General features: G+C 35.5%; 1 protein-coding gene across 9 annotated transcripts in view; it reads left to right on the forward strand.

Annotated features, from left to right (window-relative positions):
- Positions 1 to 24010, forward strand: part of CCDC18 (coiled-coil domain containing 18) — a 100543-nt gene that overhangs the window by 72581 nt on the left and 3952 nt on the right. For 7 of the 9 annotated variants that reach the window (XM_037744155.1, XM_017544186.2, XM_017544182.2 and 4 more), the window contains 7 exons: positions 876 to 975; positions 1562 to 1678; positions 8710 to 8853; positions 10107 to 10310; positions 12039 to 12176; positions 17272 to 17472; positions 20822 to 21283. In XM_037744155.1, coding sequence (XP_037600083.1) covers positions 876 to 975; positions 1562 to 1678; positions 8710 to 8853; positions 10107 to 10310; positions 12039 to 12176; positions 17272 to 17472; positions 20822 to 21283 — 1366 coding nt within the window. The remainder of the gene's footprint in view (positions 1 to 875; positions 976 to 1561; positions 1679 to 8709; positions 8854 to 10106; positions 10311 to 12038; positions 12177 to 17271; positions 17473 to 20821; positions 21284 to 24010) is intronic. The other 2 variants (XM_017544187.1, XM_017544181.1) reach the window with 2 other exon arrangements.

Raw genomic sequence — 24010 nt, forward strand, 5'->3', positions numbered from 1 at the left:
TTCACACTTACCAAGTTTGCCTCTACCATGGAACCTTGAGCATAGCTGTTTGTTTTTATTGGGATGACAGTTAAATGGTCAGCTTCTTGTCCTTCATATTACTTCAGAGAGAAGCCTTCTCTGACTAGCCACCTCACTACCTCATCATGCAATTAATGCTGTAACTTAGCCCTTATTATATATTTTTTAACTTAGGTGTTTATAGTCTGTCTTTTCTGCTAGTCCCATTAGAATGTAAACTCTGATCAGAGACATCTTTTTTACTATTAAATCCACAGCGCTTAGAACCCTGGCATATAGGAAACAGTAAATATTTGCTAAATCAATAAGTGAATGAATTAATTAAATGAATAACTTACCTTTTTAGAGTACCCCTTATTAAATTAATTATATTGATGTCAATCTTTTTCTTTTTTTTTTTCTTTTTGGAGATGGAGTCTTACTCTATTGCCCAGGCTGGAGTGCAATGGTGCGATCTCGGCTCACTGCAACCTCCACCTCCTGAGTTCAAGTGATTCTCCTGCCTCAGCCTCCGAGCAGCTGGGACTATAGGCACCCGCCACCATACCCAGCTAATTTTTGTATTTTTAGTAGAGATGGTGTTTCACCATATTGACCAGGCTGGTCTCGAACTCCTCATCTTGTGATCTGCCACCTCAGCCTCCCAAAGTGCTGGGATTACAGGCATGAGCCACTGCACCCGGCCTGTCTATATTTTTCTTGATTATTCCTTTAGTTTGACCTGTTCAATCTGAGTTAATTGCATATATTCTTTTGCTTTTAATTTATAGAAAAGATAACCTGGTCGACCTAACTTTTTAAAATTATAATATTCCTACTATCTGCTTTGATATTTTTCCTTTGATAAATTGTAGAGAATGCAAGATGGAGATTGAAGACAAAAAGCAGGAGCTCCTTGAAATGGATCAGGCACTTAAGGAGAGAAATTGGGAACTAAAGCAAAGAGCAGCTCAGGTTGATTTTTCTTCATTATATTAAATGAAGTTTTCTGTTATGACGCAGTCACACAGGATTTGAGAGGTCACCAATTTTTGGTAAAATGAGTATTTTTATAGCATATCTTTTCTCTGCACATAGGGTTTAATAAATTAGAGATATGTCATCTCTCTTTACCTTGATATTTTTCTAGCAAGTAGATTTTGAAAATGAGGATTAGCTTAGTATCTGAGCCTTTTGATCTCTTATATTAACCCATATCAGAAGAAGCTAAGTTTTAAAGGAACAAAAATATTTGGAAGGCATTATTTAGCACTTTTTATCCAGCATAAGATGAGTCTGAATTATTTCATTTGTTATTTATGAACACAACTATATTTTAAGTTTCTATAACGTATATGAAATTGAATGTCATTATGTATTTTTAAAAAAGGTATATGAGGCTCATGAACCATTAGTAAACAATGATTATTTTTCCCATTTAAAAAATAATTTGAGATGAGTTTATACTTGTTATACTTGCTATAAACAATGACAAAGCCTATTCTGAGCACACAAGTTTCTATATCAGAATAAAATTGAACAACAGTTTGTTATTTTTTAGGTTACACATTTGGATATGACTATTCGTGAGCACAGAGGAGAAATGGAACAAAAAATAATTAAATTAGAAGGTACTCTGGAGAAATCAGAATTGGAACTTAAAGAATGTAACAAACAGGTAAATTATTTTAAAATTACATATTTAAAATTTTTTTTTAAATTCAAACTATAAAAACACCCATTTCATAGTGGGTGTTTTTGTTTGTTTGTTTGTTTTGGAGGCAGAGTCTCGCTGTGTTGCCCAGGCTGGAGTGCAGTGGCATGTGATCATACCTCACTACAGCCTCAAGTTCCTGGGCTCAAGCAGTCCTCCTGCCTTGGTCTACCAAAGCATTGGGATTACAGGCGTGAGCTATCGCAGTCTGTGGATCTTTCACTTCTTTGATTAAATTTCTTCCTATTTTTTTGTAGCTGCTTTAAATAGGATTGCTTTCTTGATTTCTTTTTCAGATTGATTGATTTTAGTGTATAGAAATCCTATTGATTTTTGTATGTTAATTTTGTGTCTTGCAACTTGACTGAATTTATCAGTTTTTTTTTGTTTTTGTTTTTGTTTTCTGCTTTGAGACAAGATCTTACTCTGTCATCCGGGCTGGAGTGCAGTGTTGTGATAGCTCACTACAGCCTCAACATCCCAAGCTCGGGTGATCCTCCCACCTCAGTCTCCCAAGTAGCTGGAACTACAAGCATGCACACCATGCTTGGCTAGTTTTTAAATTTTATGTAGAGATGGGGTTTTGCCATGTTGCCCAGGTAGGTCTCAAACTCCTGGGCTCAAGCTATCTGACCACCTTAGCCTCCCAAATTGCTGGGAATACAGGTATGCTACAACACGCCCAGCCTTGTTTATCAGTTCTAATAGTTTTTTTCGTGGAGTTTTCAGGTTTTTCCCAAATATAATATTATATCATCTGCAAACAAGGATCATTTAACTTCTCTCTTCCAATTTGGATGCCCTTTCTTTCTCTTTTCTAGTTTCTGTATTTGGAATTCCAGTACTATATTGAATAATAGTGGTGAAAGTGGGCATACTTGTCTTGTTATATATCTTAGTGGAAAGACTTTCAGTTTTTCTCTATTCCTTCATAGGAATAATATTAACTATGGGTTTGTTATAAATGGTCATTATTGTGTTATTTTCCTTCTATACCCAATTTGTTGAGAGATTTTATCATGAAAAGATGTTGAATTTTATCTGATGCTTTTCAATAACACTTTTAATTTTAATATGAAATTATTATATGTTTTTTGTCCTTGATTCTGTTGATGCGATGTATCATGTTTAATGATTTGTGTGTATTGGACCATCTTTTCGTCCCTGGCATGAATTCCACTTGGTGATGGTGAATTCCATTTGGTTACGGTAAATGATCTTTTAAAAAATGTTTTTGAATTCAGTTTGATAGTATTTTGTTGTGGATTCTACGTCTGTGTTCATCAGGGATATTAGCCTGTTGTTTTCTGTTTCTGTTATGTCCTTGTCTGGTTTTGGTATTAGGACAATGCTGGCCTTGTAGAATGAGTTTAGAAGTGGGCCAGGCAGAGTGGCGCATGCCTGTATTCCCAGCACTTTGGGAGGTCGAGGTGGGCAGATTGCTTGAGCTCAGTTCAAGACCAGCCTGGGCAACCTGGTGAGATCCTGCCTCTACAGAAAATACAAAAATTAGCCAGGTGTGGTGGCATGTGCCTATAGTCCCAGCTACTCAGGACATTGAGATGGAAGAATTTCTTGAGCCTGGGAAGTAGAGGCTGCTGTGTTGAGCCATGAGTGTTCAACTGCACTCCAGCCTGGGCACCAGAGTGAAACTCTATCTCAAAAATCCCTCCTCTTCAGTTTTTTGAAGTCGTTTGAGTAGAATGGGTATTCATTTTTCTTTAAATGTTTGGTAGAATTCAGCAGTGAATCCATCAGGTCCTGGGCATTTCTTTGATGGGAGACTTTTTATTACTGCATTTATCTCATTACTTGTTATTGTTCTATTCAAGTTTTCCATTTCTTCATGGTTCAGTCTCAGTAGGTTGTGTGGGCCCAGAAGTTTATCCTATTTATTCTAGGTTTTCCAATTTGTGGGTGTATAGTTGTTCATAATAGTCTCTAATGAGCCTTTATATTTCTGTGGTATCAGTTGTAATGTTTCATTTTATTTATTTAGGTCTTCTCTCCTCTTAGTCATCTAAAAGTGTTTGTAAATTTTGTTTATCTTTTCAAGAAATCAACTCATTTTTTCATTTATCCTCTGTATTGTTTTATAGTCTCGATTTCATTTATTTTTTGCTCTGATCTTTATTATTGCTTTCCTTCTAATAATATTGGGTTTGGCTGTTCCTATTCTAGTGTGGGAAAAGCAGTTCAAGACCAACTTGAACTTCTTTTGTAGAGACAGGGTCCCACTATGTTGCTCAGGCTCATATTCTTATCAGCACATGGAATTATTCAGAATACATAAAAATATGACATATTATCGAGAATATATGTTAGGCCACAAAATAAGTCTCATCAAATTTTTAAAAGTAGAAATCCTATCAAATATATTCTCAATGCAATTCTAAAAACATTATTTTCAGTAATATTATTTAATATCAGTATTAATATCATAATATTTTCAGTAATGCTTTTAATTTTAATATGCACCTTTAGGTGCATATTTTATTTGTTTCAAGACATTACGTTTAAAAAAAATTCTTCATTCACCTTTTGTTCTTTCAGGAAAATGTTGTTTAAATTTCACGTATTTGTATAATTTCCAAAGTTCCTCTTGTTATTGATTTCTAGTTTTATTCCATAGTGGTTAGATAATATACTTGATAGATTCTCTTTTAAAATTTGATGAGACTTATTTTGTGGCCTAACATATTTATGTATTCTGGATAATATTCCATGTGCTGATAAGAATGTGAGCCTGGGCAACATAGTGGGACCTTGTCTCTACAAAAAGTAAAAAAAAAAAAAATAGCCAGGTGTGATGATATGTACTTGTAGTCCCAGCTACTTGGGAGGCTAAAGTGGGAGGATCACTTGAACTCAGGAGGTCAAGGCTGCAATGAGCTATGATTGTGCCACTGCACTCCAGCCTGAGCAATACAGTGAGACCCTGTCAAAAAAAGAAAGAAAAAAAAGAATGTATATTCAGTGACAGTTGGATGAAGTGTTTTGTAAATGTCAGTTACAAAATGCCTCTTTGGCCTAGTTTGTAGTTGAGCTCTGATGTTTCTTTGTTGATTTTTTAAATCTGGACAATCTGTCCATTACTGAGAGTGGAGTATTGAAGTCCCCTACTATTGTTTTATTGCAACCACCTATTTGTTGCTTTAGATCTGTTCATGATTGCTCTATATACTTGGGAGCGCTATATGCCTGGGTGCATAGATATTTATAATTTTTATATCCTCATATAATGATAATATATATAATCTTACATAATCCTGTTATATAATAACATGACATTTATCATTATATATTGGCCTTTATTTCTTTTTACTGTCTTTGATCTGAAGTCTCTTTTGTCTAAGTATAGCTGTTTCTACTCTTTTTTGATTTCCAATTTGAATGGAATATCTATTTACATTCTTTTACTTTCAGTCTATGTGTGTCTTTATGAAGTGAATTTATTTTAGGAAGCATATAGTTGGATTTGTTTTTTTAATCCATTCACCTGCTCTATATGTTTTAAATGGAAAATTTAGTCTGGTTACATTCGGTGTTGTTATTGATAGGTAAGGATCTATGCCTTTTTGTTACTTGTCTTTTAGGTGTTTTGTAACCCCCCCTTTTTTCCCACTTACTGTCTTTCATTGTGGTTAAATGATTTTTTTCTGGTAGTGTGATTAATTGGTTACTTTTTATATTTAGTATGTCTCTCACAGGTTTTTGCTTTGTGTTGAGACATATACAAAACATCCTATTGTTATTAACAAGTTATTGAAAACTGATATCAACTTAACTTTGATAGCAAAAAAAAAAAAAAATTAAAAACCTGTATACTTTAATCTCCTCCATCCACATTTTGAATTTTTGGTGTTCCAGTTAAATTTTTATATTGCCTATCTCTTAATAAATTGTTGTAATTGTTATTTAATAATTTTGTCTTTTAGTCTTCCTACTAAAGATATAAGTGGTTTACACACTATGATTTCAGTATTATTATAACAGTCACATTAGTGTCTATTTTTCTTTAAGTTTGAAGTACTCCCTTTAGCATTTCTTGTAGGATAGGTCTAGTAGTGATAAGCTTCCTCAGCTTTTGTTTGGGAAAGTATCTCTTCATTTCTGAAGGATAATTCTGCTTGGCACAGTATTCATAGTTGACAGGTTTTTTTTGTTCAACACTGAGTATACCATCTTACTCCTTCCTGGTCTGTAAGATTTCTGCTGAGAAGTCTGCTACCAGTCATATTGGATCTTCCTCATATATTATTTGCTTCTTTTCTCTTACTGCTTTCAGGACCCTGTCTTTGTCTTTGATCTTTGAGAGTTTTATTATAATAAGTCTTAGGGTGTTATTATTTGGGTTGAATCTATTAGCGATCTTTGACCTCCTTATACCTGCCTACTTGATATCTTCAGGTTTGGAAAATTTTCTGTTGTTTCTTTAAAAAAGTTTTCTACCCCTTTGTCTTTCTCAGTTCCCTCTTTAACTCCAATAATTCAAATATTTGCTCTTTTGATGTTGTCTCAAAGATCCTATATGCTTTGTTCATTCCTGTTTATTCTTTTTTCCCTCCTCTCACTATATATTCTATTTATTTATTATTTATCAAACATGGGGCCTCTGTTACCCAGAGTTGGACTGAGGTGGCACAATTATAGCTAAGTGTAGCCTTGACCACCTGGGCTCAAAGGATCCTCACACTTCCGCCTCATGAGTAGCTGGGACTACAGGTGCATGCCACCACACCTGGTTAGTTAAAAGTAATTTTTTTTTTTAGTGATGGAGTTTCACTATGTGACTCAGTCTGGTCTCATATTCCTGGGCTCAAGCAATCCTTCTAGCCTACTGAGTACCTGGACTACGGGTGTGAGCCACCATCCTCAGCTCTGACTATGTACTTTCAAATAGTCCGCCTTCAAGCTCACTGATTCTTTTCGACCCATTCTGCTATTGATGCTCTTTATTTCATTTTTTACTTCATTTGTTGTATTTTTTAGCTCCAAAATTTTTGTTTGATTTTTTTAAAATTATTTTATTCACTGTTAAATTTCTCTGGTAAATTTCTCAATTGATTCTCTGTGTCTTCTTATAGTTTGTTGAACTCCCTTAAAATAGCTATTTTAGTTCTTTGAGAAATCACACATCTTCATCACTTTAGGGTTACTCTTTGGTGCCTGATTTTGTTCATCTGGTGAGGTTGCATTTCCTTGAATGTTCTTGATGCTTATAGACATGCAATGACATCTGCATATTCAGGGACTGGGTATTTATTTTAGTCTTTGCAGTCTGGCTTTGTTTGTGCTTGTCCTTTTTGGGAGGCCCTCAGGAATTCTAAGCAAACTGGCTTTTGTGTTCCCTGAGGCTGTGATCACTGCAGCTGTTGAACGCTAGAGGATGATCTACATCCAGGCTTGCTGCAAGTCTTATGAGGGCTCCAAGGTTGACATGGCTTTCCAGCCCACATGGACCTGGGAAAGACTCAAGTTGCATACTAAGGCTGTGGGAATGCTTGCCAGGAACGTAGGTCCAGAAGGCTGTCCTGGTGGCCCAGAAGGGCATGTTTCCCAGCAGATCATTTTACAGGTGGGATGTGTCTCTAGTTGCAATGAGAGGGGCTGGAGTTGAGACTGGCCATCTTGAGATATATTGTGGAGTGGACCCTGGAGAACCCAGTCTCAGCTCAGAGGGGTAGCCTACCAAGTTTCTTCACAGGATATTTCCCCAACAACAGTGTGAAGAGCTAGAGTTGAGACTGGGCCCTGTTGGCATCTGCTGTGGGATGGAGGCTGGAGAACCTATCTTGTTTGCCCAGACAGGGCCAGCAGTCTCAGCTTACATGGAATAGTTCCCTGTCTGCAGTGGGAGCTGCTGGAGCTGAGATTGTATCCCCTTAGCATCTGCTGTGGGACAGAGGCTGGAGAGCCTGCCTCATTATTTCAGAGGGGCATGTGTCTCCCAGCAAGTCCCTGCATAGACAGAGATAGTTCCCTGATTGCAGCAGGAGAGTTGGAGCTGAGACAGGGTCCCCTTGGGATCTGCTGTGGGACAGAGGTTGGCAAGCCTTTCAAGGAGGCTTAGACTTCTAGCTGCAGGATTAGGACAAGTCTCCCTTTGGGTCTGTGTGTGAGCAGCTCTGAGCTGAGACCTCAGCTGAAGGGAGTTGGAGCAGAGTCGCCAGGCAACTTTCCGGTTCACTGGTGAGACATGTCAGCAAGCAGAGAGCCGTTCTGCTAAAGCGCTCGTATGCACGATTCCTTATGGACCCCTTTGCAGATGGTTATGCTTATAAGCTCAAGGCCAAATGGAGCTGTAGCCAAGTTCCTTGGGAAACTGGACTGTTTCCAGGCTTGAACACAGAAGCAAGCTTGGCATATCAGCCACCTAGCTTTCTGTCTGTGCTCTCAAAATAACCCTGCTAGATCTTCATCTCTACCAGGGTTTCGCAAACTGCTACCTGAATCCTGAGGCTCCTGCAGAGACTTTTGACTATGGATAAGTGCAAGATTCTTTATTTTTTTAATTTTAAATTAGCAGTGTTTATTTATCTCTAGGTATTATTGAGAGCCTGGAGTGAAGACACAATTTTCATTTTGTAATTTACAGACTTCTATAAGCTAAAACAAAAACAAAAAAGTCTTCTCTATTTAATATAATGGTAGAATACAACTTCTACTTTAATTTTTAAAATTTCAGTCACTTTTGGGATACAGGTAGTTTTTGGTTACATAGATACATTTTATAGTGGTGAAGTCTGAGAGGGTGCAAGATTCTTGTTGTTGTGGAGGAATATGAGTGGGTTACCTTCTCTTCCGCCATCCTGGTAGTGTCCAAGAACAAGAATTCCTGTGCTTATTTCCAAGATATGATTGTCTTAAGAAATATACATGTTTATATTTTGCTTTTAGATATGAGTGTTTAAAACTTGACTGCTTGGAACACAGCTATGATTAAATTATTTTTCATTAGTTTTACTAATACTGCTTATCTGTTTAAAATTCAGATAGAAAGTTTGAATGACAAATTACAAAATGCTAAAGAACAGCTTCGAGAAAAAGAGTTTATAATGCTACAGAACGAACAGGAGATAAGTCAACTGAAAAAAGAAATTGAAAGAACACAACAAAGGATGAAAGAAACAGAGAGTGTAAGCAAATTATTTTTACCTAAGGAACAAGTGGTAGTCTCTGTTGGGTGAAATGAATCTTTATGTTTTAAACTGTTTGGTTTTAAAATATACAGAAACTGTGCCATAACTGTTTTTAGTCTAGTTATTTGTGCCAAAGACCTGTTAGTTTCTTTGACCTTTTAAAATATTTTTCTCAAAAAAACAATGAATAAATAAAATATTTTTCTGATGGTCTAAGTATAGGCAAGGACAATGTCTTATTTATCTCTATATACAGGCCTCTGGTATCTCTCATATAGTAAATCTACAACATATGCTTATTTAGTTGACAAATATTTATTGAGAACCTACTATGTAATAGAATTGGAGAGTCAGCTATCAATAAGATACAGTGTTTTGTCTGTTAGGAACTCCATCAAAAGAATGGGTAAATAAATAATTGTACATTATTGAGACCAAGTCCATCGAATTGCCAGATGAAGTTTGGTGACTTCTTATCATTAGTATGCATGTGTGTTGACTGGTGAATTCATTCTACCACTTGCCTTTTTAAAAAGTGAATTTAGGGTCAGGCACAGTGCCTCACACCTCTAATCCCAGCACTTTAGGAGGCTGAGTTGGCAGGATCACTTGAGCCCAGAAATTCAAGATCAGCCTAGGCAACATAGCAATGAAACCCATGTCTCTGCAAAAACATTAAAAAACTAGCTAAGTGTGGTGATACGTGCCTGTGGTCCCAGCTACTTGGGAGGCTGAGGTGGGAGGATTGCTTATGCCTGAGAGGTCAAGGCTGCAGTGATTTGTGATCACACCACTGTACTCCAATATATGCAACAGAGCAAGAGCCTGTATCAAAAAAAAAGAAGGAGGGGGGGAGGGGGAGGGGGAGGAGGAGGAAGTATATATTTATATCAATATATTCTCTGTATTCTCTGTCTTTCACATAGATAATCAAATGTTAACTTCTTTTTTCTCTTTTTCTTTTCTGTTGTAAATGTTACATTCAAAATGATAAAAGATTATATGGCTTATATATGTTATAGTCATGTAATATATATCAATAAGAGTCCCAATTTTATTATGGTATTTTTGTCATTTTCTTATTAGAATTTTTTTTTTTGAATATCAGTTTCACAGCGTGTGATACTCATTATATGTTAAATTTTATAAGAATTTAGTTGGAAGGGGGAAATTTACTTATTAAATCAGAATAAGAAATAGGTAATCTGTATATTTCATTCTGAAACCTACAACTACCTTGTGCTTTTCAGGTTATGAAAGAGCAGGAACAGTACATTGCTACTCAGTACAAGGAGACTATAGATTTGGGGCAAGAATTGAGGCTAACCCGGGAGCAGATGCAGAACTCTCACACAGAATTGGTGGAGGCTCGTCGTCAACAAGTCCAAGCACAGAGAGAAATAGAAAGGCTCTCTAGTGAACTGGAGGATATAAAGCAACTCTCTAAAGAGAAAGTAATCCCAATTTTAAATAATCTTATGTTTCTGAAATCTACAAATTTTAGCATTCACTTTTTTGAACTGTAGAATATCGTACTTGCAAAAATGAACTGTTGCACAACAGTGTGAATGTACTTAATCCCACTGAATTATACACTTAAAATGGTTAAAATGGTCAATTTTGTGTATATTTTACCACAATTTTAGAAAATAATGAACTGTGCTACATATATAGATAACTTTGTAATATAACTAGGAATTCATTCAGAACTGAGTTTTGGCTAACTAGTTCTCAGTAAATTGAGTTATAGAGCACTTTTAGACTTTTAAGTGAGTTTGAGCTCTTACTTGAAAAAATAAAGTAAATCTCTTTTGAGTAAAAATTAGTGACTTTTAAAAATGAAAACTATCTAAATTTGTAACTTTTGGGAAACCTGTAGTTCAGAATTATTGGGGAGGTAAAGTGCTTTTAAAAAGCAAGAGTACTAATATAAATTTTATCTTCCCAGTATTTGGTAGGAAGTTAACTACTTGGCTTAAAACTGTTTAGATTGGTATACTTGGGTTAATTATTTAGGCTTTAAGAAAAAATGTGTTTCTTCATTTTGCAAAAATATTCTGCTTTCCATTGTGGTTACTAATTTAACATAGGAATTGAGTTAAAATATTTTTACCTTTAATTTTGGTTAAACCTACCTATGTTGTTATTCACATTTCTGGATGGTAGACCAGTAAGGCATACATAGATTGTACATTTCTGGTTCTACTAGGAAAAGGGAACTTTTATCTCGTTTCTGCCTTTATCAATAGTATCTAAGTATAGTACAATTGGTTGTTATTTGATAAGCTAAACTCACTTTAAAAAGTGAGTTAAAGTGAGGAATTTTTTAATTGACAGTGTTTTAAATATTTTAACCCAAAACTAATGTATATATATTGATATGTTTCTCCTTTGATGTAGGGGCAAACCATGGTTCTTTTTGTATGAGTCATTTGATTAGAATTCTACCTAGACTTTCTCACATAACTAGAATCCTACCTGATCTTTTACCACACTAGATATCATCATCTGTAGTTTCCAATTTTGCTTTCTTTAAAGTGAAGGAAGAATTAATTAAAAGACATTTGTAAGTGAATCAGAATATAACATGTTATATTTTTATGGGACCTCCTACAATATTTTATAACTATTTTGAGTGTTTCTAATTGGATAGCAAAATGTTCATGACTTATTCACTGAGCTATTTCAAAACATATAACTTAGTTTTTGGATAAAAACTTTTCATTTGCTTATTTTATCATGTTCATAATCTATAATAAAATCACTAATTAAAATTGCAAGCACAGTTAGCTAAATTAGTACAAATAAGTTTGAATAAAAACACAACTGATTCTTGATAAACAGAAAATATATATAGTGAGCAAAAATGTATAGGCATACCTGACAGTAGACTGTTACTGGCCAGAGTTTAGTGTCCTGTGGTTATTAATAATTCATTTTATAGAAAGCATTGGTTAGTGAACATCTATTTTATTATGACAGCAAACAATTACATTAATACTCTCCCATTAGTAGTCTCTGAAATGTCTAGATTTTAAAGCATACTATTTAATAAGTTAACTTTGTTTCTGTGTTTATATAATATAAAAGTTAAACTACTTCCATTAATGCACTGGATTGGTTTAGCTATAATAACCAAGTAAAGAAGTTTTATAGCTTTTACTCAATATGTTATTTTTTAGGATGCTCATGGGAACCATTTAGCTGAAGAATTGGGGGCTTCTAAAGTACGTGAAGCTCATTTAGAAGCAAGAATGCAAGCAGAAATCAAGAAATTGTCAGCAGAAGTAGAATCTCTCAAAGAAGCTTATCATATGGAGGTGAAGAAAAATTTAATTTGTTTTGGTTATGCCCACTAAAGTGGAGCTTGACCTATCAGGACAAAAGTATGAATCCAGCTCTTAAGTGTTCATTATTGAATAATACATTGTGGTCTTCATTTCTGGTATCCTAAACATACAACTTTCACGTTACTATTCTGTGGGGCTAAGAGCTTGAATTCCTGCCAGGCAACCTGGTTCCAAACCCTGGCTCACCTGTGTCACCCTTGGGAAGTAACTTAATCTCTGTCCAAAATGGATATAATAACAGTATCTACCTCATAGAACTGTGGTGAATATTAAATGAATTAATAATTAAATTACAAATTAGCATTTGTAAAAGACAAACTGAAGATATTTAATAACTGATAAAAACAGTTTCATGTGATGTGAATCTATAATGCTTTAAAATTTTCAACATTTCTTCTTATAGTGACTTAGCTAGAGAGGTAATACTAGAGCCTTTTTATCTGTCAGCATGTCTTGAGCCTTCATAGAAATGGGCACTATTATTAACTAGAATATCACATCTTTTTAAAAACTACCCTTGAAGGTATTACCCAAAATCTTTGTATATGATTTAAATAAATTACTTATTGTGTTTAGTGCTAATAAAGCATTTTTCAAATATGGCAAAGTTGCAAATACATTTACATTAAACTCCAAGAGAGTTTATTAACATTTTTGTGGGTGATTGGTGGGACTTATGGGGACCATGTCTTGCTTAAATACATTTAGAATCATATCTCTTTGAAAGCATTGTACCTGCCAAACAAAACTTATTTGCAAGCTGAATCTAATCCTAAGGCCGAGAATTTGCAACCTTTGATCCTTAGAGACAAACGTAAATGAATGTTGTTGGACTTAGCATAATTTTCTAATTGTTATTAGCAGCTCAACTTAGTAATAGTCAGTAATAATTAGGCCATCTCAAGTGTTTGCCCTTAATTACTCATTACACTTTCATTGTATGGCCTCTGTTCTGTTTTTAAGTATAATTATCCAATTTTTATTTTAGTTTTATAAGCCATGTGAAATTATAAATAGATAGCACATAAAATAAATTGTAAACGAGTTGAGTATTGCTATATTTTTAAAAAAGAGATGGGGTCTCTCTGTGTTGCTCAAATTCTAGAGCTCAGATAACCCTCCCTCCTCAGCCTCCCAAGTAGCTGGGAGTAAAAGCACATGCCGGCCAGGGCAGTGGCTTAAGCCTGTAGTCCCAGCACTTTGGGAGTCTGAGGCAGGTGGATAACTTGAGGTTAGGAGTTCAGGACCAGCCTGAGCAATATGGCAAACACCATCTCTACTAAAAATACAAAAATTAGTTAGGCATTATGGCACGTGCCTGTAATCACAGCTACTTGGGAGGCTGAGGCAGGAGAATTGCTCGAACCCAGATGGCAGAGGTTGCAGTGAGCCAAGATGGCGCCATTGCAATCCAGATTGCGCAAGAAGACTGAAACTTGTCTCAAAAAAAGTAAGTACATGTTACTGCATGTTAATATTTAATATTGCTATTTAATATTTGATACTATTTTGTGTATAATATTGAAGTATATATTTTCACCTCTTTGGAGTTGACAGAAATTTACTTTTAAAGTATATATGTTGTTTGAATATAAAAATGAGAGCATATGGCATTAAAGTAATAGAGAGCTAGAAAATAGGATCAATAATCTTTACCAGTATTTTTTAATATACAGGTTTCTAAATTGTCAGAAAAGTCACTTAATAGTAAGTACAAAGCTCCTGATTTTTTGGATGAGAATGAGATTGTTTTAACATTTAATTGTGAAAATTTTAAATATATTTAAAAATAGAATAGTATAAATAGTATAAATCCCTTATATTTATTTTTGAACATTAATAATTATCAATGCATGGCCAATTTATTTCATCCATAAATACATCGACCATTTTCTTTTATCTAAAACGAATACTTTTGAGAATGAAAAGTAATGCTATAGTAATTACATGAGGACACCAGGCATAAAACCCAGACATCCTAAGCATACTTGGAAGTGTGTCAACATACCTTTAACCTTTGAAAACACAATGCTTTCAAAGTGATATGATTCTAAATGTATTTAAGCAAAACATGGCCTCCACAAGCCCCGCCAATCACCCACAAAAACGTTACAAACTCCCTTGAATGGAGTTTAACATAAATGTTAAACTCATTCCCAACCTGTCCCCCATATTCACATTATATTTGAAGCAAATTTTAGATGTCATTATTTCATCTGTACACATTTCAATAAGTATTTTGTATTAGTTCATTTTCACACTGCTGTAAAGAAATACCAGAGATTAGGTAATTTGTAAAGAAAAGAGATTTAATTAATTCACAGTTTCATATGTCTGGGGATGCCTCAGGAAACTTACAATCATGGCAGAAGGTTAAGGGAAAGCAAGGCATGTCTTACATGGCAGCAGGAGAGAGAGAGTGTGTGGAAATGCCATCATATCTCATGAGAACAAACTCACTATCATGAGAACAACATGGGGAACCAACCCCATGATCCAGTCAGCTCCTACCAGGTACCTTCCTCAACAAGTGGAGATTACAATTCAAGATGAGATTTGGGTGGGGACACAGAGCCAAACCATATTGCAGCTCTGGCCCCTCCCAGAGCTCATGTTCTTCTCACATTTCAAAACAATTATGCCTTCCCAACAGTCCCCCAGAGTCTTAACTCATTCCAGCATTAACCCAAAAGTCCAAGTTCAAAGTCTCATCTGAGACAAGCCAACTTGCTTCTGCCTATGAGTCTGTAAAATCAAAAACAAGTTAGTTACTTCCAAGATACAATGGGGGTACAGGCATTGGGTAAATGCTCCCCTTCCAAAGGGAGAAATTGACCAAAACAAGCTGTAGAGCCCATGCAAATCTGAAACTAGTGAGGCAGTCATTAAATCTTAAAGCTCCAAAATAATCTCCCTTGACTCCATGTCTCATATCCAGGGCACGTTGATGCAAGGGTGGGCTCCCAGAGCTTCGGGAAGCTCCATCCCTGTAGCCCTGCAGGGTACAGACCTGGGCTGGTGTTGAGTGCCTGGGGCTTTTCCAGGTACACGGTACAAGCTGTTGGTGGATCCACCATTCTGGGGTCTGGAGAATAGTGGCTCTCTTCTCACAGCTCCACTACACAGTGCCCCAGTGGGGATTCTGTGTGGGGGCTCCAACCCTACATTTCTCCTCTGCACTGCCTTAATAGAGGTTCTTTATGAGGGCTCCACCTCTGCAGCAGACTTTTGCTTAGGCATCCAGGCATTTCCACACATTCTCTGAAATCTAGGCAGAGGCTCCCAAAGCTCAACTCTTGTCTTCTGTGTACCCGCAGGCCCAATACCACATGGAGGCTGCCAAGACTTTGGGCTTGCACCCTCTGAAGCATCAGTCTGAGCTGTACTTTGACCCAATTTAGCCATGGGTAGAGCTGAAGCAACTAGGATGCAGGTCACCGTGTGTTAAGGCTGCACAGAGCAGTGGGACTCTGGGCCTGGCCCACTGAGCCATTTTTTTCTTCCTAGACATCCAGGCCTGTGATGGGAGGTGCTGCCTTCAAGATCTCTGAAATGCCCTGGAGACATTTTCCTCATTTTCTTGGCAATTAACATTTAGCTCCTCATTACTTAAGAAAATTTCTGCAGCCAGCTTGAACATCTCCCCATAAAATGGATTTTTCTTTTCTACCACATGGTCAAGCCGCAATTTTTTTTTTTAACTTTTATGCTCTGCTTCCCTTTTAAACATAAGTTCTAATTTCAGATCATCTCTTTGTGAATGGATGTGACTGTACACTTTCAGAAAAGCCAGATCACCTCTTGAATCCTTAGAAATTTCTTCTTCCAGACACCCTAAATCATCTCTCTCAAAGTTCCACAGATCTCTAGGGTGGGGGCAAAATGCCACCGGTCTCTCTGCTAAAACATAGCAAGAGTGACCTTTACTCTAGTTTCTATTAAGTTTCTCATCGCCATCTGAAACCACCTCTGCTTGGACTTCATTGTCCATGTCACTATCAGCATTTTGGTCAGAATCATTCGACAAGTCTCTAGGAAGTTCCAAACTTTCTCACATCTTCCTGTCTTCTGATTCTTCCAAACTGTTCTAACCTCTGCCCATTACCCAGTTCCAAAGTTGCTTCTACATTTTCAGGTTATCTTTATAGTAGTACCCCACTACCCTGATACCAGTTTTCTTTATTAGTCCATTTTCACACTGCTGTAAACAACTATGAGCCAATTAAACCTCTTTTCTTTATAAATTACACAGTCCTAAGGCTGGCATGAGTGCCTGAGGCTTTTCCAGGTACAGGTGCAAGCTGTTACTGGATCTATCCTTCTGGTGTCTGAAGAATGGCGACAGTTTCAGGGTAATTTATAAAGAAAAGAGGTTTAATTGACTCACAGTTCCACATGGCTGGGGAGGCCACAGGAAACTTAGAATTAGGGCAGAAGGGGAAGTAAGACATGTCTTACCTGGTGGTTGGAGAGAAAGAGAACAAGAGGGGAAGTGTCACACTTTTAAACCATCAGATCTTATGAGAACTCACTATCATGAGAACAGCATGGGGGAAACCATCCCCATGATCCAATCACCTCCCACCAAGTTGCTCCTTCAACACGTGGGGATTACAATTCAAGATGAAGCCTGCATAAGGATATGGAACCAAACCATATCATAGCTCTAAAAGATAAGGGCTATTTTTTGGAACAGAACCATAATACCATTATCACACCTAAAAATTGACAGTAACTCCTTAATATCATCAAATATCCAGTCATTGTTCAGATTTCCACAAGTGTCTCAAAAATGTCTTTATAGTTTATTTGGTCACATCAATACCCAAATAGAGACCATTGCATTTGGTTAAGTTCTTAAGTAAATTGAAGATTATAGATTCCTTTTATCCCTTTTTCCTCTAATATTTTATTTGTTAAGAAAGCAGATATTTGTAGCTATAAACAGAATTTACTTTTTTTAAAAGAAAAAGTAAATAGAAGTAGAAAGTATTAGATTGTTGTTGAATCCAGTTCCATTCTATTTTTTGTTTATTTTACTTTTTCCAATTCTGGGGCTATATAGATGATTTCGCATCAAGAGAACCATGCAAAGTGGAAGATTTCTGCTGACTCTCAAAAGACTTCTGTTCAGCAACTAAACGAACAATTAGAGAAGGCAAAATTGGAATTAGAAGAAGCTCAGGATACTGTAAGCAATTTGCATCAGCAAGTCCAAGATAGGAATGAAGTAATTGAAGCTGCAAATGAAGCATTACTTATTAAAGTAAGTAAGCATATAAAAGTAATAAAGCATACCTATGAAAAAGTACTTACCTGTCCTTGTAGTTTATAGAGGACCATATGGCCAAATGTTGGCCTGTTTGAATAAAAAGCATTTTATTTAGAAGATGCTGAATTTAGGAAATTATTTATGTGATGTACATCTTATTACCATAGAAGATATAATTTATACATGTTCAAATATAAACTCATCTAATCATAATGTTTACAGTAGAGGGTTTTATACTTGATGTACCTTTAAAAAAAAAAAGTAGAAGCATTTTTCAAAATCGTAAAGTTTTTTTTTTTTAATCATAGAGTTGGCTGGGTACAGTGGCTCACTCCTGTAATCCCAGCACTTTGGGAGGCCGCAGTAAGCGGATCACTTGAGGTTAGAAGTTTGAGACCAGCCTGGCCAACGTGGTAAAACCCTGTAACTACTCAGAATACAAAAATTAGTGGGATGTGGTGGCCAGTGCCTGTAATCCCAGCTACTCAGGAAGCTGAGGCAGGAGAATTGCTTGAGCCCGGGAGGTGGAGGTTGCAGTGAGCCAAGATCACACCATTGCACTCCAGCCTGGGTGACAGAGTGCAACTCCATCTCAAAAAAAGAAAAAATCATAAAGTAGAAAATCCAAGATTATATTCAGAGTTTTTTTCTAGATTTAAATATAGACATCATTTTAAAAAACTATCCCAGTTCTTTGGCCAAGGCAGGAGAATGATTGAGCCCAGGAGTTGAAGTCCAGCCTAGACAACATAGCAAGATCCTGTCTCTGCAAATTTTTTTTTTTAAAAAATAGCTTTTGCTTCTTAATCATCTTCATTAATCATGGCAGTTTCTTCTGGAATTTAAAATTAATATCAGCATTGATGCATAGATATTAAAAAATTTACATTGGTTCAAACCTTCCAATATGTAGGGTAAAATTCTTAGTGAAGGTCTTAAAAAAGAACATACTGATAGTTATGAAGCAATAAATGATTTTATAGCAAAATGAAAGTTACCGAAAAGGAAAAAACCTTAGCCAAATAATACCTTAGAAGTATTTCTAGTTACTAAGCTGAATACTTAATTCCATTTATAACAGAGTTGATATTCACAGTACTAGAGGAAAGCTAAACAGACATAATCTAAAATATTAAAACAAGATTTAGGTTGAACACTCTATTAATGCTTTTGTTAATATTCCTAATGTTCTGTAATAAACACCTACACAGACTTATTAGCTTCATTATGAAAAATTGACCCTAAAAAATTTCTGTGTTGTTTTGCTTGTCACAGTATTATCCCTACAGCTCATTACTAAGTATTACCAATGAGATAAATACAATTAGATTGCATGTATCAGTTATTCAGATGATTTTAAGTTCAACTATTTAGGAAGTTACCAAAATATTGGCTATGTAGCAACATTTATTTTTTTTTTGAGACGAAGTCTTGCTCCTTTGCCCAGGGTGGAGTGCAGTGGCACAATCACAGCTCACTTCAGCCTTGACCTACTGGCCTCAAGCAGTTTTCCCACCTCAGCTCCCGAGTAGCTTGGACTACAGGAATATGCCACCATGCCCAGCTAATGTTTAGCTTTTTTTTTTGTAGAGTGAGAGTCTCCTTATGTTGCCCAGGCTTTTCTCAAACTCGTGAGCTTAAGCGATAATCCCAGATTGGCCTCCCAAAGTTCTAGGGTTACAGGCATGAGCTGCCACGCCTGACCGACAATTCTTAAATGAACCATAGATACAGAGATCTTAGACTAGGTACTGTGATTAGCCAGTACACCAGTCAGAAAAAGAGAATTCCCATGTTGGCTGGCGGTAGCTCTCAAAGTCAACCTCAGCTTGCTCTAAAGTCTAGACTGAAGAGAAGTTGAGAATAAAACTAAGAAATAAAGAAGAAAGTCTAATAGAATGGCAGAAGCAGGCATAACTGTAACTAAAAATAATAGAAAGCTGTTCCATTGACAACATCAGTAAATGACAGGGAAGAAAATCAGAAATGAGGGAGAAGAAAAGAAAGATCAGTGTTTGAGGCAACTGGTTTTTCCAGCTCACTTTCTCTAGTATCCTAACTAGTACCCTAATATTTGAGGGCAATTAGAACAAGGGAAAGATGATTTTTTGAGAGCCATGAAGGCATCATTATATTATGGCTCACTACGATTATGTTCACAACAGTGACCTTCTTTAAGTCTTAAGAAAAAGTTGAACTAATTTAATGTATTCAGTGCACTGTATTTAATTGTAAAAGTTATGCGTTAAACTGTAAGTTAAATGAAATCCTGCTTATCTGAGATACCACATATCTCAATTATGGCTAGGTAATGCAGAAGAGGAAAAAGAAAAAACCTCCAGCTGTGTACAGTCCTATTCTGTGCCAGCTCTACAACTGTTTTGTTAAGTATGATTATAGGAATGTGAATGTTAGGTTTACAACAAAAAATTGGTACTCTAGCCACTTAAAAATCATATAAATCAATTTTCGATAAAGTAGTAGGAAAGAACAGAAATATGCATGTTAAACTTTTATTTTGTAATGCAGTCTGTGATTATAACAGTTTTAGTTATGAACACAGTATTTTTAGAAAGCTAATTTAAGAATAGAAACTATCAGATTAAAACTGACAGGATTTAGAAGAATATATCTATGGATACCTTTAAGAAAAGGAGAATGTATTTGAAGAGGAGACTACTATACTTATTTTGTTAATCTTTTGAAATTAAAATATCTCTTTTTTTAGGCTTTTTTGTTTTTTAGTTATGTAGTCTCATTTCTAGGATCCCAAAGTTCAGTCAGAAGACCCAAATGAAAGAAATGAAAAAAATAGAAATGAAAAGTTTATTTAATAAGGATTAATTTATTAAAAATTATTAATCACCTTAAGTTTTTGAAAGATTTCTAGTGTCATAAAGCTTTCTTGTAATGAGAACACAAAAAGCAGAATAGCTTATATCCATTTATTCCCTTTTAGAAATTCTGAAAGGAGTGTTTTTGTGTCGTAAATTAACAAAAGATAGTGTACCTATACACCTTTGCAGATACATTTTTAGGTGTAAGATTTCAATCTTGAATAGAAATTGATACTGTCATTAACAAAAAAAAGTTATATAAGGATAATCTGGTTTTAATGGAATTTCTTAGAATAAGCATTTTTCAAATGAACATATGTAATTTCCCCAAAGTGAACCTATCTTAAATAAGTAAAGGGTTTAAACAGAGCTTGGAAAACTCTCAAGAATTATAAACAGCTATACTGGGACAAAAGTTGCCTTTTAAAAAGTCTATGATTTGCTAAGTAGTTCATTCGTATAACAAAAATGTATTGAGCACCTACTATGTACCAATTTTTCTACAGGAATCAGAATTAACCAGATTACAAGCCAAAATTTCTGGACATGAAAAGGCAGAAGACATCAAGTTTCTACCAGCCCCATTTACATCTCCAACAGAAATTATACCTGATGTTCAAGACCCAAAATTTGCTAAACATTTTCACACATCTTTTTCCAAGTATACAAAACTACGTCGCTCTATTAGTGCCAGTGATCTTACTTTCAAAACTCATGGTGATGAAGATCTTTCTGAAGAATTACTACAGGACTTAAAGAAAATGCAATTAGAACAGCCTGCAACATTAGAAGAAAGCCATAAGAATCTGACTTACACCCAGCCAGACTCATTTAAACCTCTCACGTATAACCTAGAAGATGATAGTTCTGAGAGTAATGACTTTAGCACACTTAGTGGGATGCTAAGATACATAAACAAAGAAGTAAGACTATTAAAAAAGTCTTCTATGCAAACAGGTTTAACTCAGGTACGTATTTCAGACATTGTAAGTTGTAATGATTTGTCTCCAGAGAATATCATTTTATTACTTGCAAAAAAATTCATATATTTAAGTGAAAAACTAATTGAAAAAGAAAGATTTTACATTTTATACATTAAGTAAAGTTAATACCAAAAGAAATTTTCTCTAGGTCATAGTGTGAGATAATAGGGGAAAAGAGAGAGGCAGAGGGAGACAGAAAAGGATGCAGAATGAAAAATAGGAAGATAGACATGAAAGTACTTAAAAATAAAAAACGAAAAAAAGAAAAATGACAAGAAGAAATATGCAATAAGAGGAATACAGAGAAAGTAGGTTCTGAGGTGAATGTTCTCATAACTTCATCATAATTTACTGTTCACTAGGGCTCTTATGTCAGCATAAGTTATTACTGGCTATTACTGATCTTTGGAAAGTTGATTTACTGACTAGGCATTATTAAGCATGAATAAGGCCAACTGCCTTCATCCTTTTAATTTTTCACCATAAGATATTTATGTTAATCTTTCCTTTATTCCTTTTCTCTAAAAGAAAGATATGTCCCTCTTCTTTTTTAGAGAGAACCTCTTAAACATGTACCTTCAAGCCTTTAATACTCTTGCCTGTTTTGCTTTTCTACTTCCTGATTTAATCCGTATCTCCAGGCTTCTTTATTTCCCTCTTCCTTTCATTTCCAGACATCTTAAATTCATACCCATTCTAAACTGGGCACAGTGGCACATGCCTGCAATCCCAGCTACTCAGGAAGCTGAGACAGGAGGATTATTTGAGCCCAGGAGTTTGAGACCAGTATGAACAACATGGCGAGACCCCATCTCAAAAAAATTTCTTTTTTAATTAATTCTATTTGTCCATTGTTGCTACCTCCTTACTACCCTTCCCACTCTGTAACTTAATGTATTTGTCTCTTGAATATTACATTTATTGTTTTCTTGAAAGTTACAAAAAACTTATATAAACAAATTTAGCATCATCTTTTTCTTCAGCTTTTATAGATTTAACTGTCGATTCCCCCTTCTTGATATTTTCTCTTGTCTTGACTTTTATAATTTAACATTTTTCTGGTCCTCCTTTTATTTTGAAAGAACTACTTTGTCACTTTTCTGCTCCTCGTATTCCTTATGTTCCATACTATAGGATTTAATCTGTAGTTTGCATATATATATAAGGAATTTTCAGAGTAGATCAAAACAAAGAAAACTTGTTGAATGAGTTTTTCTTCATAACACTTGTTTTTGCCTGGCATTCAAGTATATGTCTATCTGCTTGTTTATTGACTTTTTCTCCACTAAAGTATAAGTTCTCTGTGGGCAGAGCATTGGTCATTTTGCTTATTTCTATATTTCCAGTGCCTGGTATATAGTAGATGCTGAATAAATATAAATGAATCAAATGGCTAATAAATTCTATACAGTAAATGCAACTGTAGTTTTAAATGCTAGCTTTTATCAGTCTGTGCTGGCCAAAATTTTAGTTTTAGCATATTATTTTTAGTACCCAATAAGTTAAAGATTCAGTAAAGGTAACTGAGAAGTAATCAGTGAAATAGAGGAGAAATGAGAAAAGTGTAATAGTTTACAAAGTATTTCAAGGAGGGTGAGATCAATTGTATCCAATGTTGCTAAACAAAGTTAAGATTGATAATCGACTATCATATTTGGTAACGTTGAGGTCTTTGTGACCTTCATAAGACTGGCTTTAGGTAACAGAACGAAAGCCTGATGTAGAGTGGATTTAGCATAGAATGGAAAAAGAGGAAATAGAAACACCAAGAATGGACAAGTCTTTGGATAAAGACTAAAGCAGAGAAATGAGGAAGATGTGATGTCAAGGGAGAGTTTTTCATTTGCTTTTTAACGTAAGGGAGAAAACAGCTGTTGGATATTGATGGGAATGATCAAGTAGACAGGGAAACAGCAATTCAAGACAGGGAGTAGAAGGAGTAAAATCCTTAAAGTAGGCTTAAGGAGATGGGATACAGGACAGCAGTAGAGGAGTTGGTCTTGGATAAAAGAAGGGGCAGTTCATTCACTGTAGTGGGAAGGAAGGCAGAATATGGGAGCACAGAAACACATGGAAGGCAAGTTTAGTAGTGAGAGACAACTTTCTTTATTGATTGCTTTTAGTGTCTTAGTGAAATAAGAAGCAGGGTTATTAGCTAAGGCACGATAATATTGGAAATTTAAGAACAGGGAAGGTATATGAAATGGTTACTTTGGAGAATAGGAAAGCATAAATAGACTAGCAAAGTGTAGTAGAATTGCCAGTCAGCCAGATAGTTCCGTCATATAGAACAACTGTACAACATATAGGACATCTGGCATCATTTGTCCCTGCCTGTTGTATGTCAGCAGTCAGCATGTCCCTTTCTCCCCTATCACAGTGACAACCAAAAAGTACCCTCACAAATTTTAGAATGTTCTGTGGAGGATGGTACTGCACCCTTTAAGAACCTCTGCTCTACTCCAGTGACTCTTGCAGTCATAGATGTGCAAGCCCCCCCCCCGGCCTTTTTTTTTTTTTTTTTTTGATAAAAATAGCTCCTAATCTATGCAGAATAAATCTTATAAGTACAGTGAAAGACTGTGGTCATAATAATACATAGCCTTTACTGTATGTCAAGCAAATGGTTTACATAAATTAACTCATTTAATCCTATAACAACCCTCTGATAGATACTATTATCTGAATAGTACCAAATAGTGGTACCTAATA

The sequence above is a fragment of the Cebus imitator genome, unplaced genomic scaffold, assembly GCF_001604975.1.
Source record: "Cebus imitator isolate Cc_AM_T3 unplaced genomic scaffold, Cebus_imitator-1.0 Scaffold166, whole genome shotgun sequence".
Taxonomy (NCBI): domain Eukaryota; kingdom Metazoa; phylum Chordata; class Mammalia; order Primates; family Cebidae; genus Cebus; species Cebus imitator.